Source organism: Anopheles coluzzii, chromosome 2, assembly GCF_943734685.1.
Source record: "Anopheles coluzzii chromosome 2, AcolN3, whole genome shotgun sequence".
Lineage (NCBI taxonomy): Eukaryota > Metazoa > Arthropoda > Insecta > Diptera > Culicidae > Anopheles > Anopheles coluzzii.
In genome coordinates, this window is record NC_064670.1 from 45,946,149 (window position 1) to 45,961,867 (window position 15,719).

The 15,719-nt window shown below is 44.3% G+C and overlaps 3 protein-coding genes across 3 annotated transcripts; 2 read left to right on the plus strand and 1 right to left on the minus strand.

Annotated features, from left to right (window-relative positions):
- Positions 1 to 6,954: 6,954 nt before the first annotated feature.
- Positions 6,955 to 9,164, plus strand: LOC120951407 (transmembrane protease serine 9-like). Its single transcript, XM_040370100.2, has 3 exons — positions 6,955 to 7,404; positions 7,488 to 8,376; positions 8,462 to 9,164. Exons 1-3 carry the CDS (start codon positions 7,167 to 7,169, stop codon positions 9,069 to 9,071), a joined length of 1,737 nt encoding a protein of 578 aa, XP_040226034.2. The 5' UTR covers positions 6,955 to 7,166; the 3' UTR covers positions 9,072 to 9,164.
- Positions 9,165 to 10,548: 1,384 nt separating this feature from the next.
- Positions 10,549 to 12,778, plus strand: LOC120951505 (transmembrane protease serine 9-like). The gene is made up of 3 exons (XM_040370274.2): positions 10,549 to 11,021; positions 11,090 to 11,963; positions 12,040 to 12,778. The coding sequence occupies exons 1-3, from the start codon at positions 10,763 to 10,765 to the stop codon at positions 12,698 to 12,700; spliced, it is 1,794 nt and encodes a 597-aa protein (XP_040226208.2). The 5' UTR covers positions 10,549 to 10,762; the 3' UTR covers positions 12,701 to 12,778.
- A 25-nt stretch (positions 12,779 to 12,803) lies between these two features.
- LOC120951507 (specificity protein transcription factor 3-like) lies at positions 12,804 to 15,109 on the minus strand. Its single transcript, XM_040370275.2, has 2 exons — positions 14,910 to 15,109; positions 12,804 to 14,823 (listed from the first exon to the last, which is right to left on the minus strand). The coding sequence occupies exons 1-2, from the start codon at positions 14,924 to 14,926 to the stop codon at positions 13,710 to 13,712; spliced, it is 1,131 nt and encodes a 376-aa protein (XP_040226209.2). The 5' UTR covers positions 14,927 to 15,109; the 3' UTR covers positions 12,804 to 13,709.
- Between the last annotated feature and the right edge of the window lie 610 nt (positions 15,110 to 15,719).

The following is a 15,719-nucleotide window of genomic DNA, read 5'->3' on the forward strand; positions in this document are numbered from 1 at the left end:
AAAAGGGAATTTATTTTGCATCTGACATTCGATGTGTCAAATTAGTGCAATTTGTTCAAAGAACTGTCAAATTAAAAACATAGTGCATAGCGAAATCGCGTATATCGAGTATGGCGTACACCGGGGAATACCTGTACATATTTGATTTACAGCATTTCCTCGAATTACGCGACACTCGAGTTTCGCGAATTCGAGTTAGGGCCGTGTCAGTGCTTCATCGCATGCGATTTTATTGCACGTGCTGTCAAACGCGTAAAATATTGCGATTATTTGGATGATTTTAATAGTTTAACGATTATGAAAAAATAAGTTAAAATTGAGTTTGTTCAGCACAGCCTTTACGCTAATTTTTATATTTGACAGTTTATATGTCAAATCAGTACAATTTTTCCAATCAATTATCAAATGAAAAATAATTTGCATTTTTTCCTAAAGTTTTCAATCACTAAAAAGACAGAAATATCCGAATTTTCTACGCATTTAATAGGTAATGAATTACACAAATGAACTAAATTGAATTACATAAATAAACTAATTCAAAAATTATTATTAATCAAGTACAGCAATTATCCGCAATACGCAATATTCGATACACGCGAATTCGCAGTACGCGGTTCCACTAAATTTGACAGCTCCATGTGTTTTTTGCAAATATTTTAGTTCTTTGAAATCGAACCAGTAGTGTAAACTATTTTTCTATAGAAATCCGCTATACTTGAAAACTCGAGATACGCTATTGTGCTCGGTCCCGTACGATAGCGTATATCGGATAATGACTGTATATTTAGGCTGTAAAACGTGATCTGTGACTTACGCGACAATCTGAGTTACGCGAATGTCTCCGAAACGAATTATTCGCGTAACACGGAGAAAGACTGTATTCAGATCGTACTATCATATCAAAACAAGATTTAACGTACAACCATTAGCTAAAGGTAACTTCAAAATGGCCCTCAACAACGTTATTTTCGAAGCAATGCACATCTCCAAGAAGCAAGATAATAAATTTGCCAAAGATGAAACCTCTAACATGACAGCCTGAAACAACAACCTTCACGAGAGTGAGATACTCTGAACATATCAAATAAACTTTTTTTATAAGCTATATATAAAGATTGCAAAATAAGTGGGATGGTGATTTTTCGTTATTAAATTTATAATAAAAATTTTAAATTCAAAAAGTTAAACAAGCATCATGCTATGCGACAGTTTGTTTTATTTTTTTAATCCTGAATTGTGTGCAGTAAAATTATGAAAAATGTTTGTGAACAATCTGTTTTTATTGCTCTAAAAATTAAAGAATTTGAGATTTGAAGTAAATTTAGCATTTGTAACATTTCCTAAAGATAATCCACTTGTCAAATGTCCAGAAAGAGCTTTCTCATGGCACAAGATAATAATCTTTTGTGGCTATTTAAAAACTGGTCAAGAATTTTGTGAAGAGCAAGCACCATCCCACAACCAAACGATCTCTCCGATTGCGCGATAAGCCTATATAAACCTTCTACGTTGATGTTTTCATTCCCAAGTCTATCCATCCGGTACAGGGAAAAGCAGCTTTTCCATTCAATCTAAACCCACTCCGACGTACCGTTTCTTGCTTGCCCTCCGTTGAATTTTCTCTAGTCAGTGGGCCGCTTGAAAAGATTGGCCCAACGTTCAGCTCGTAGTAAAGAATATACAAGGGACAATTGAAAGCTCTCTGACCGGGAGGGGGAACCCGAAGAGACTGATAAAAATCCTCCCGTACAAAAGATTATCACCGTATCTAGATCTGTGCACGAGGCAAATAGAGGCAAACAAGTGGAACTCAAAGAAGCGATAGATAAGCCTTGAGCAGAAAAAGGAAGGAAAACAATTGTAAAAGGAAGCTCTGTGCTAAGCGTGTGATCAAACGGATCGGCTATTCAGCTAAAATTGACAGCGGCAGTTAGGCCGAAGAGGAGCCACCGTTCGAGCGATAGAACGACGATTTATGATTAAAAGATTACGAACTTTCCAATCAAAAGTAAGCGCAAGCGAGCGAGCTGGAAAAACTGAATCAACACTCGAATGTAGCAGCCGTAGGTCCAACTAACGACAATATACCGTTTTTCCCCCCGCCTTCAACACAAATTGTACCCAGATAGTGGATTTTCTCATTTTCCCACGACACGGATTGCATGCAACCGTGACGAATGAACAGTGAAGCTAATCCCTGTCTCAAAGGCTGGCCACTATCGCCATAAAAGCTGCTCAATCATTGATGTTCTGAGAAAATCGGGGAACATCTTGGCACGATGGTGTACAAAAACAGAGAGGCAGCATCAAATTGAGCAGCAATTGAACTAATTTTCTTCTGTCTTTTGAAAGCATGAAGTCGCATTTCATAAACCTCTTTGAGCAACAGTTCTCGTTAGGCAAGCAACAATGTTCTTGCGATGGCTCAGATTTTATGCGCTATTGGTTAGTGCCGGTTAGTCGCTCTTTATGTTTTATGACTACTCGTGATCATGATATATTTTTTCTATGCTCCCCTTTACCATCGCACATGCATTGGATATAAATCATGATACAATGATCGAACGGAACGGGTTCCAGGTTTATTCTTATATCATTCTGAAGGTAATGCATCATTTTGTGTCATTATTCATTGCATGATGCACCAGAAAATATTCATTCTAATCAGTGACTATTGGCACTGTGAGTAAGATGAATGTAAAATATAATATTTTGCTTTGACAGAACATAATTTTCAGATATAGGATTTTACTATTCGGTTATGTACCCATTTAAGTGTACAAAATTCGTCAATGAAATGTAGTAAACTGACATAATTTATACTAAAATATGAAAATAATACTTGTTTCCTTTATACAAGGTACAACTTTTATTAGCTTACATTAGTTAAAGTTAGTATGTATGTATGTAACTTATAGACAGTGTAGATGGGAAAATCTACAAATTGAAATTGATATGGAACTCGATATCGCATCCACATTCTACGATCTCAAGCGATTTTGCCACTCTAACGATTTTCTTTTCCTATAGTGTAATTTGTGTTTGTCATAACAATTTTTCAAACCAGTCTTTGCTTTTCCAACCTCAACGATCGAATAAGTCATTTCTCTGGACGGCTGTATCAATTTCCCTAGCTACAATTTTCCGCCCACCGCACACGGTTACATCATAATGTAATTTTCCTTCAGAGTGATAAATAACACCGGCACAAAATCGATTTACGCGAAGCTGTAACGTGTTGTGCAGAAGCGCACTTATCAAGAAACTAGGTAGCGGATAGCAAACCTCAGAAAACGACACGCCAGCAGGTGTTTATGGCACGCTTGTGTTCTAATCATGTATGCCGTTTGATCTTGCACCCGATGGATGCTAACGCTAGCGCAGCAAGTGTAACAAGCCACCATCCGCCTCCATCAATTCATCCACCACAGTGCGAAAGATCCGCTCACTTTTAGATTGCCCTATTACAGGCGCCCGGTAGCTTCAGATCTGCTTCATGGATGGAGCAATGTGGATGAAATAGAATACAAATTTACATAAAATTTTAGCGCATAATTAGGAAGCAAATAGAAAGGTGTGAATCAATTCAGCATTAGGGCGAGGGAACTCACTACCCATCGACGGACTGCAAGACACCGTGATTTACATTACAGGCATTTCAGTCGCTTCTTTTACTTGGTAGTATGAGTTTGTAAACAGAATTTCGTAATTAAATTATTCGTTTTGGAGCGCTGTTTCATGATGCAGCCGTAGGAATTAGAAGATGCCGTGAATAATTTAACGTTTAGGAAGCAGAGCATCAGTAATGACCTCCTTAAATATCTTCAACGTATTTTAATGTTTCGTGTGTAACACCCCTGCTCTTAAAAGCTAAGGATAAATTGTAGCATTATGTAACAAAGATTTAACAATCCTAGAATATAGATCAGTGTTGGAAACTGTTATAAGGTTCCAACAAACTGTCAGCTAAGGCGATGTTTTGTGTATGGACATAGGCATAAAAAGGGAGAAAACCGCGCAAAATGGGATAATTGCGATAAAAACACCCAAGAGCGAAGATAACGGAGAATAGAGAAATAAACTAATTGGTGCACCCTCAATGCTTACCTAACAAAATCACTTTGTTCTCTTATTTTTTGGTTATAGCGCCAGTTTCTAACAATCAGTTAATAAGCATTAATGAGAAAGCTTACAACATTTCTTTGATTTTTTTTTCAAGCAACCCAGTTAAAGCACAATGGCTGGGGTGTGGTATTATAACTGGAATGGTTACTACCATGATTTGCGTTCTATTAGTTGCTTCAAGCAAGACGCAACGTTGTGGTCACCGTATGGTGGTAAATCTTCTAACTGTAAATGGCCCTGTACTCAAGCCAGGGATGGTTACTGGCCATGGAATGCGATACTGTTTTCAAACGATAATGAATCATTCGCCTATCGTTGTGGTGGAACCATTCTAGATCAAAATACTGTTGTGACTGGTAAGAGATGTGTAATCTTACGCTAGATGCTATTTATAAAATATATTTGCTATATTTCTCGAATGTAGCTGCCCATTGTGTAATGAACGAGTCTGAGCTAATTGCACGCGATCTTTTCGTAGTTCGTGTGGGACAAACCCACCTCCATACATTTGATCAACGCTCCCAGGAGCATAAAGTGCGTGAACTTATCGTTCATCCGGAGTACAGCGTGGTCAAAATTACGCACGATATTGCTCTGATAAAGCTGGAATCTGATATTACCTATAAATTCTACATTCAGCCCATTTGCCTGTGGAGCCTAAAAGAAGATGAAAACGCGATCAGTGGCTCGTTGGGTGCAGTGGTTGGGTTTGATCACAATGTATTTAGCATGGCTGCACAGTCGCTACAAGAAACTCAAATTCCAATTTGTACATCCGTATGTATGGTACATCCGTGGAGTAACGGCTTTTTCGAAAGCTATGGATGAACAGAAAGTAGTTTGTGACCTAAAACATTATACGGTGTTTATCGATGTGGTAAAATATTATAGCTGGATCGAGAAGCATCTCACACATAACCATAATGCACCGGAACTGGGGAATATTAAATCAAACATTGCACTGGTTTCCCATGGTCACGTGCGGCTTTAATCAATACGCAAGCAGAGTGGAATCCGACAAGCCAGCACTGCTCGGCTATCCTTGGAAAGGATTACTACAATTTCACTTCGCCCCAATCAATGCAACAATACCATTATGTGAAGCACCACTAATAAGTGATCGTTTTCTTGTGACACCTGGCAGCTGGCGTAATATTGGAAGGGAATGAGCCAGGACGATCACATTTTCAAACTTAACGGTCGGTTACGGATTTAAGGTTTTAAAGAAACGTTAAGACAGATAAGACTAGATTCGTGAACGCTGCACGAACATGCGTGTCACAAATAGGTTCAGATTTCTAACAAATGTAGCTGAACAAACCTGCAACAGTATCGCATAGAATAATCAACAGTTCAGACTAACGCAAAATATTCTACTCAGGGATCATTATCGCTATCCTAAATAAATAATATTCTTTTCGAGGATCGCCATACGAAATAAGCATAACGCGATCTGCATACGCACAACTCGGTGCAATAAAACAACGGGCTAGAATCACAAGCGATTCATGCATCCAATCACGGCAATAACATAAACAACCCACGCCCGCACACGACGAACGTTAGAACAGGGTAAATCAATAAAACAAGACAAACAGGCAAAAAGGATCGCAGTAAAAAACTCCATGCGAAACAAAGGATAAGGCGGGCGAACATTATATCCTCGGTCCTCGCTGAAATGAAAGGAGAAAGCGATCCAGACAAAGATGACGAAAAGCGTACCCCGTAAAATCGGATTAACCTAGAAAGTAAAATAGAATATAAGACATTTTTCATTGTTAATAAACACTTGCTACTTTAACGTTGGCTGATCAGACTAAAAAGGTAATTGTAAACGCCTCTAAGATTTTACACAATTTGTCTTTGGTTTCAACGTGAAACCAATTTGTGGTTCATGAATACTCCAGGACAAATGTTAGAAAAATCGTCGGCAGAGGTTATCGACTCAAGAGAGTGTCAAGAAGCGTACTACAATCAAACTGATGTGGTGGAAAATAGATTAAGAGATAATACATTGATCTGCATTGCTCGGCATCGAGAAACAATGACCAAGCCTTGTACATTCCCTGGTGCTGCATTGCAGCTAGTTCCACAAGTGGATGGAAAGCCGCGATACGTCTTGTATGGTTTTCGGTTGGTTGGTAGTTGTGGTCATAACTACGCGGAACTAATTACAAATGTAGGTGGCTACATGAATTGGATTTGAATACTATGCAATCGTTTACATCTATAGAAGAATCATTTAAAACTTTGCGTGCAAAAATGGTCACGTGGTGTTATAAAAAGATAAATATATCATTTCATAGCATAAAAACAAAAACATTTTGAGGCAGAAAACGATCTCGTATCGCTTCTAAAATAGTGTCACTGCCTCTTATCATAACTTTAAATTCAAATTAAATTTAACCTCATATCCGCAAACATTATTTTGCAAAAAAGCCATTGTTTCTGATTTACCAAATGAACTGTTTGGATTTAAACTACTTATGTATCTTTTACAAGGACTGTCTCCATTTTGTAAATCCGCGTTCTTTGGAAAACTGAGTATGTACTCAAAATGTGTCCAGCAATAGTCTATTCTTTGGACTTTTCTATTATGATCTGTTTCATTCATCTAGAAAAGTCTGCATATGGTGTTGTAGGTGATGTTGCTGTTTGTCATGCAGATTAAATGATACATTAATTTATTTTTAAATAATAATGACCACAACAAGTTGCTCATCCCTGTACCAGCTTACTCTCATCAGCTGCTTTCGCTCATTATCTCTCAACGAAAGGAAGCGATCTTGAATCACGGCCAAATAACGCATCATCTCGGTCGAAGATCATCATCGGAAGCAACCGGTTTCAGTCGCGTCGCTGCTTCTCAGCACTACACTAGGCGCTTGCTCCCGTACGCGTACGACGTGCGCTTGTTGGTCGGACTTGTTTTAGTCTGGGGATTCCCCGGGGCAGCAGGGAGTTTCCGTGTGTGGTGGAGGCATTCATTTCTTAGCTATTTGTGCCGGAGAGGGGCCAAAGATTATCAGTGTCTACACACGATGGGTCGCGTACGGTACTACGCACTCACGTTGGTTTCGATGTGCCTTTTGCTGCTGGCAGCTTCTTCCCAAGCCCAAAACTGTGGCAAACGTAAGCAGGTAAACCTTCTGATTACAAATGGCTTAGAGTCAAAGGAGGGCGACTGGCCATGGCATGTGGCACTGTTTCACAACAATCGCCGATCGTTCGAGTATGCGTGCGGTGGATCCATTCTCGATCAAAATACGATTTTAACGGGTAAGACACAAACCTGTTTGTGACGACACGCAGCAGCTTTTGCTCATCTTATACTCCATCTTCCGAAACTGTTTACTTCGTAGCGGCTCACTGCCTGTGGTTGTCCAATGGATTAATCGCCAAAGAGCGACTTCTGGTGCAGGTGGGACGCAGCCGGCTCCGAGTGGCGAGCATTCACGCCCGAGACCATGAAGCCTACGAACTGATCGTGCATCCGAAGTACAACGTTAATCAAATTGCGAACGATATCGCTCTGATCAAGCTTGCGACCGACATTACCTTCACGAACTTCGTTCAACCGATCTGCCTTTGGAACCGGGGCGATGATCAGAGCTCCATCGTTGGCACCCTCGGAACTGTGATCGGGTTCGGCTATGACGAGACCGATAACCCTACGGATACGTTGCGTGAAGCACGTCTACCCGTCGTTAGCGCCATTGATTGTATCCAAAGCAACCGGGAAGCATTCGCCACTCAGCTGACCTCGGATATGTTCTGTGCTGGCTATCGGAACGGGACCAGCCCCTGCAACGGTGACAGCGGTGGAGGGTTATTCTTCAACTTCAACAATGTCTGGTACATACGGGGTTTGGTATCGTTTACGAAACCGCGCCAGGATACGACAATATGCGACACCAAGGAGTACACGGTGTTTACCGATGTGGCAAAGTATCTGAGGTGGATCGAGCAGTACCTCCGTGCGTCTAGTGGTTTACCGATCTTAATCGACCTACAGACCAACCATAATAAGCTCGCATTGCTGCCAACGTCCACGTGCGGTCCTAATGCGTACGCTGGTCGTGATGAATCTTCCAAGCCGGTGCTGCTCGGTTATCCTTGGGTAGCCCTACTAGAATACACCGAGACGGGATCGCGCGAAAAGAAGACGATCTGTCAGGCGACACTGATTAGCGATCTCTATCTAATTAGTGCTGCACACTGCGTAAGCAGCATACCGAAGCGATACACACTGTGAGTATTTCGCCGTAACAATCAAATGTTTCGCCTTCGTTCAATGCATTTACGGTGATTGTAACTCTTTTCTTTTCCCTTGCAGAACGTCCGCTCGGCTAGGAGAGTATGACAAAAACTCTATGACGGACTGTGTCGATATCGATGGACAAAGGGTCTGTTCGCCGCCGGTTCAATCACTAAGCATCGAATCGTTGATTGTACACTCGGGCTTCAACAAACCGCGCTACGCGAACGATATTGCACTGATCCGGCTGCGCGTCCGGGCAGACTTGAGCCGCAGCAACGTGAAGCCTATCTGCCTGCCCGTGACGAACGAGCTGCGCAGTCAGAAGCCGAGCCAGTACATCCTAACCGCGTGGTCGTCCGGTTCCGGTGGCAACGTACTGGAGCGTTCAATCAGCCAGCTCACCGAGTCGGTCGAGTGCCAAAAGCTGTACACCGAGCAGTCGGTTACGCTGGAGAAAACGAGTCGACAGATCTGCATCAAGCAGCAGCAAGAGTCTGGCACACGTTGCAAGTTCCCGGCGTCGGCAGCACCGCTGCAGCTTCTGCAGCCAGTGAACGGCCAGCAGCGCTACGTCCTGTACGGGTTGCTGTCGTACGGGCCGAAAAGCTGCTCCGTGCTCTATCCAGACGTGTACACCAATGTGGCCAGCTATATCGACTGGATTCTGGATAATATTCATGAGTAGTGGCGCCAATTTTGGCTAAAGAACACTACAAAATACTCTATTTGTCGGTGCGATCTGTGCGCAATAAATTATTTCATCTATTGAGTGTTATAATTCTCTGATCTCGCATTGCTTACGGCATGAACTCATAGGGGAGCAGAAATGCTAGAGTTATAGTTGGTAGAAGTTATTCTCTTAGGACGGACGACACAGGCCACACAGGCCGGGACCAAAGTTCAGAGCGCATCTGTCCTGCAACAGGTTGAGTCTTTTCGTTCAATTTAGATGGTTCCATCAGTCAGTCGGGTGAGTTGTCTATCACTCAAAAGGTCTATCACGGCTCCAGCTGATACAACATAATACCAACGTTATTTAAATTCTTGATTATGCGGAAGGAATAAATAAATAAATAATATTTTCAATAAGGAAAATAATTAATGGATTTCTTTTCCAGAAATACTTTCCTGTTTTGTCTGTTATTACATTATCGTCGTAAAAGTACCTCATTCCTAAATGGTGTAAGCTTTACATACACAACTTTAGGACTGTTTCAGAAGGACATTGAGATTGTAATCCTATGCAAAACTTCATATACAAAATAGTTAAACATTTGAAATGAAACATGGATAGATCGGCTAGAGGCTCTGCAATGGGATGGGATCCGAAGTCCCTCGAGGGATAATACAGGCTCTCCCATCCAACTCCTATTCCGACACGTCCTCGTCGTGCAGAGTGGTAACGTGTGCCACCACATATCCAAGCTTGGGTACACGGGCTTGACCCAACTCCTTGGGCGGATTGTAATCCAAGAGGAGGGTGGATATCCCGGGAAACTGGGTGCCTGAACGTGGGGAGAGGGGGGGGACATCTAAACGCTAAACAAAACGGTTACGTGTGCGCGGGGTCAGTCACCCAGTCTCATGTAATACCAGACTACGGAAAGCCAAAGGAATCATCGAAACGGAACCAACGATACCGACCCTACACAATGCTGGCAGACAAAGGCGCGAGACCGTGAGCGGTTTCGGACACTCCTGAGGCAGGCCAAGACCGCAAAGCGGTTGTGTAAGTAAGTAAGATTGGTAATCTGATTGTGTTAAAAATAAACCTTTGTCAGCATGTGCAAGTTTTGCATAATTGTGTCAGCAGTTATTGCTGAGAAGAAACAGTACCTAGAAAATAATCCTTAATCCTTTTTATCTTCAGAATTTTTCTGTTATGTGTCTCATAGCCAAATGAAATACATACTTAAACGTTCGTATTTTTTACGTAACTTCATATGTATGAAACATAATGTCCATATTATGTTCTTTACATTGTTTTCGACCTAGCGATCACGACCTAAGCAACATTAAATTAAAAAAAGAGCTTATTACGAAAAACATCGAAAAACCGTTGCTCTGTTGCATTAAAATCCATTTCTCTCTCATTTGCGTCTCACACAATAAATGTACTGCCAGGCATGATCCTCTCTCTCTCTCTCTCTCGTCATCCCTGGATTCACTCAACATAGACATAATCATTCGCGAGGGTTCATCTTGCCTCGTTAGCTACGAATCTGTCGCTCAATTGTCGCTGATAAAAATGAAACTGTTCCAGTGCGAGCGTTGGTAGTCGCGGATCATCGTCACCTTGAGCACCATCAGGACCATCCAGCTTGCAATAATCTTTCGTACGCACATGATCTAGGGAATCCCCTTCGCCATTCCGCAATGGTTTCGATCTTGCGGGGATTTTTAGCACTGATTGCAGTCTTCTGTGCGATTGGCGAGGTGCGTAAAACGAACGCTCTGGATACGGTTCCACTGGAGTGTGGAGAACGCAAAGTGAAAACCATATACCTGGTGCAGCATGGTACCGAAACGAAGGAGGGCCACTGGCCGTGGCACACGGCCATCTACCATCGGGAGCAAACCAACTTCGAGTACGTGTGCGGTGGTTCGATCCTGGATAGAAACACGATCCTTACCGGTATGTATAAGTATCAGTGAACTGGCAAACTGTGCACAAAAAAATGGATTAATTGATCGGTCGTCTAGCGGCACACTGTCTGTACACCTCCCGCGGACTGATCAAGCTGGACCAGCTGTCCGTGCAGGTTGGACGCAATCAGCTGTCGGAAGCTAGCGTCCGCTCGCAGGAGCACCACCCCGAGCAGCTCATCGTTCATCCCGGCTTTAGCCCGAACAGCGTCACCGACGATATAGCGCTGATCAAGCTCGCGACCGACATTACGATGACACGGTACGTTCAACCGGTCTGTCTCTGGAGCTTGGAACCGAACCTGGACCTGATCGTGGGCCGCAACGGAACGGTCGTGGGCTTCGGGCTGACGGAGCACGATCGGGTGTCGGACTATCTGCGGCAGGCCGCCATCGCTGTGGTCGATTCCTGGACGTGCATCGATAGCGACCGGCAGGTGTACGGTGCTACCCTAACCGCGAACATGTACTGTGGCGGAGGTAAGACCGGTGTGAGCGTGTGCAACGGGGACAGCGGAGGGGGAATGTTTTTCGAGCATGGCGATACGTGGTACGTCCGTGGGGTGGTGTCCTTTATGCCGCTGCGCGAAAACGTTGGCCTGTGCGACGGCACCAAGTACACCGTGTTCACCGATGTGGCCAAGTACCGGGACTGGATTGGGCAGAACGTGAACCCAACGCTCGCCTCCACCCGGCCCGATCCACTGCTGGTGGACAACAGTCCTAAGCTACGAATGCTGAACTTCAATACGTGTGGCATCAGCCCGTACACGACCGGGGCGAACGATAGCTTCCTTGCCTTTCCGTGGATCGGTTTGGTGGAAATGGTTGCCCCCGGGCAGGGAAAAACAATGGCCGTGTGCCATGTCACGCTGATCAGCGAATGGTACGCCGTCGGACCGGCCCACTGTTTCAGTAACGATGGAATGGAGTAAGTATCCGTTTAGAGTCTATTTACTTACCTGTGCTACTGTGTAACCGTTTCGTTGTGATGCATATACAAACAGACGTACGCTCCGGTTCGGTGATTACGACAAGACAACGGACAAGGACTGCATCGAACGGAACGGCACGCTCGTGTGCGCTCCGCCCGTGCAAATACTACCGATCGAAAGGGTCATCGTACGGCCGGATTTCGATCGCCAAGCCATCACCGACGATATCGCGCTGATTGAGCTACGGCGCCCGGCCAACATCAGTCAGCCGAACGTGAAACCCATCTGCCTGCCGGTCACCGTCGACCTGCGCAGTTACAAACCGACCAGCTTCACGCTCGGCGGTTTCCCGGCCCAGGGCAATCGGGTCGTCGCCAGCCGGCCGACCTATCTCAACTCCGTCAACTGCCAGGAGCGGTACAATGCCATCTACTACCCGCTGCGCAAGAGCCACACGCAGATCTGTGCCGTTGCCGAGGTGTCCTCCGCCAATCGGACCGAACCGTGCGAACGGATGCTCTCCGGCTCGGTGCTGCAAACGGTACAGCAGCTGGGCCGGCGGGATCGATACTTTCTGCAGGGTTTGCTGTCGTTCGGTGCACGGGAGTGCGATGCGACGGTGCCGGATATTTACACCAACGTGCCGATTTACCTCGACTGGATTTTGTACAACATGCGCGAATTTAAGCAGCAGGTGCCCGATACAAGTGAGCAGCTTATTTTTACGTCGTGAGACACGAAGGGACTGGAATATTTTTGAATAAAAAGAATAGAAAAGAACATGTTTCGGTTGAAGCGATTTAAAAAATAAGGCAACGGTTATTTTACAAAAGGGGTTTTATAGCAATCGAGATCTTTTGAAAAGAAAAGTTTTAAAACATCTCCCTTTTTGCTGACATGTTTAGGTAAGCCTCATCTCTGGTTGGACATGATCTATTTGCCGGTATTCACCACCTTCAGGATATCCGCTATGGCGGCAAATTGTATAGCAAGCTTCTGTACACAGCGATCGTCCAGGAAATGAGCCAAAATCAACCACCAAGAGACTAGTTCTCGTCTTGTATGGTCCGGTATAGGAAAACATCTTCCATTTCGTGCGTTATTGCAGTTATCTCAAGGATCAGAGGCAGTTTGTGGTTATGCACAAAGCAGACAGGCTTCTCCCGAACAATGTATCTGTGGATTTCGGTATAGAGAGCGCAGCATAAAGTTAGGATCGTTTTTACGATAGTACAAATCCTCTGCTGTATAGAGATCTTGGTCAAGGAAGACTTTGTCTTCGTTGCATTGATTGCTCATCCAATTCATTTTGGCTTCACATTTCCGTCCCACATGTTGTCATTCTGAAGATGTCGATGTGATCCGATTCCGACATTTTCCATCGCGACGTAGATAGCAGACGGATAGTTCATGACGTCGGCGAGATTCGACAGACATCCTCGATGTTGTGCTCAACATCTGGCTCAACCTTTACCGCCTGTTGACTGACATTCAGCATTCAATTCCTTCATTACTCCCAGCGACTGAGCTCATATCAGTTGTTTTGGAAACTGTTTGCTTCTTTAATACTGGTCACTGATACGCTGTTACTTATGTAAACTGATACGCTCTAAAACACACTTTATCATTTCCATAAAATAAATTCTTCCTCGCTTGTTGCTCCTCGCGATAGGAACTCTCAGCTCGAGCTGCTGATCGCCTAATAGTCGTACGATCACTTCACAACAAAACTCTTAGCATAATTAGGTGGATTTAATGGCACGTACTTTAAGCACCTTCTTGTTCTGATGTACCCGGGCGATGTGCCGTTCGAGGATGTTGCCGCGCAGAAATCGCTCCCCGCAGTGTGCGCACGGTGTCACCGTCAGGCCCTGCGGTACCTCACCATGCACCTCGTACAGGTGCCGCTTCAGGTTGTACGATTTGGTGAACCGCATCTGGCACGGATCGCACGCCAACGAGCAACGGTTGCCGCGGTCCCACGCGTGCTGCTGGTTCATGTGCTGCTGAAGCTCGTAGTGCGTGGCAAAGCTTTCCTGGCACAGTTCACAGTCGGGGGGTGGTTTTTTAAAGTTCGGTTTCGCCTTACCTCGCTTACCACGGCGTGCCGGGGGTGTTTTATCGGCCTCACAAACGGCCGTCCCGTCGACCGGAGCATCAGTACTTTCCGGTGAGGATTCGCTTGTCGGAACGGTGATCGAAAGGTTGCTGATGGGTGTAAGTACCGCTATACCGGCCAGTGGGAAGCCAGTGCTATCGTTAAGACTAGTGCTAAGCATACTGTTGTCATGTGTGACGCTCGGATATGGCTGCAGTACTGGTTGACTTACTACCGAGACCGTTGGTGATTCGTTCGTGACTAGAAATGGTTCCGCTGTTATCGGTAGCGTTTCCTCCTCCTCTTTACAATCTTCCAGCTCTGCAAACTGATGCACAGGTGTGCAAAGAATCTCTTCCGGCTCGATCGCTGCAACCGGTTCCACTTCCTCCACCTTTATCTCCACTACCGGGTGCAGGAGCGATAGACTCTGCTGTTGACTAAAAAACGTCTGCTGCTGCTGCTGTACAAGCTGCTCCTGCTGTTGTCTTTGTTGCTCCAGCAGTATCGTGCGTCTCGTGCGGATAAGCACATCCTGCCTGAGACACTCTTCGCGAAACTTACAAAACAAATCCAGCATTTGCAAACACTTGTCGCAGATGACCGCGCCGGCCTCTTCCGTTTGGGCAAGGTGCACCGACGTTAGCACCGCGATCATTCGCACCAGCTCATCCTTGGGATCGCTGTCGCCCGGCGGGAAGAGCGGGTGTATTACAATGCCTTCCGCAGCGCACAGCCGACAGAAGAAGTCCTGAGCACTGTTGTTGGCAATGCAGGGGCGGGCGGGAAGGAAAAATCGGTCAATGAAACACGCGCTGTAATCGTGACAAATCGAAAAACTCACAATGTACCCGTATCCATAGGTGTTTCCTTCCAGACATAGAACTAGCGTGCGGGTGTGTGTGCGCTGAAAAACTTTCTTTGCGGGAGTTGTTCACTTTCGTCGCCGTCTGTTTGTAGACCGTCTGCGATTCGCTTGATTTGTTTACAAGCGTGTGCGCTGAAGCCGCAAACGGCCCCGGAGCAATGTGACAGAACTGCAAAACAAACTTGTTTTTTTTGTTGTTGCACAATGTAATAATAGCAATAAAAATTCATTGACAATTTATGCAATATTTTTTAATTGAAAAAGTCTATGGATGACGGAAAAAGACTGGCAAACAGCTCACGTTTAATCGAAACATATTATTGCATTCATATCAAACGATTTCCCTTTTCATTGGTAACGTTCATTTCAATTACATTTCCGCTGAACAAGAGCATTCAAATAGCACGAATCTGTGCACTAAATTGCACAAAAATAAAACTAGAAACTAATTTTTGCTTTTATGTTTTTATGTGCCAACATTTAAATTGATTTACACATGCAATGACCGGAATTATTCCACTGTTGGAGGTTCCAAGAAACTCACCACCATGAGTGGTGAATTTAAATTAGAGTTGTTTGAAAAAAAAAATGCAACCGTTTTTTCCAAAATCAAGACAATTTAAAAATGGATCAAAAGTGTCACAAAGCTTCTTCTCGAAACTAATTACAATTAGTTCAATTGTGTTGCTCGCCATCTTCACCGATCACCGATTTTGTATTATTTTACTCATTGTGTAGCAATTAGTGGTGGGAGCTCGGAATCGGACCTACCCGATTCCGATTGTA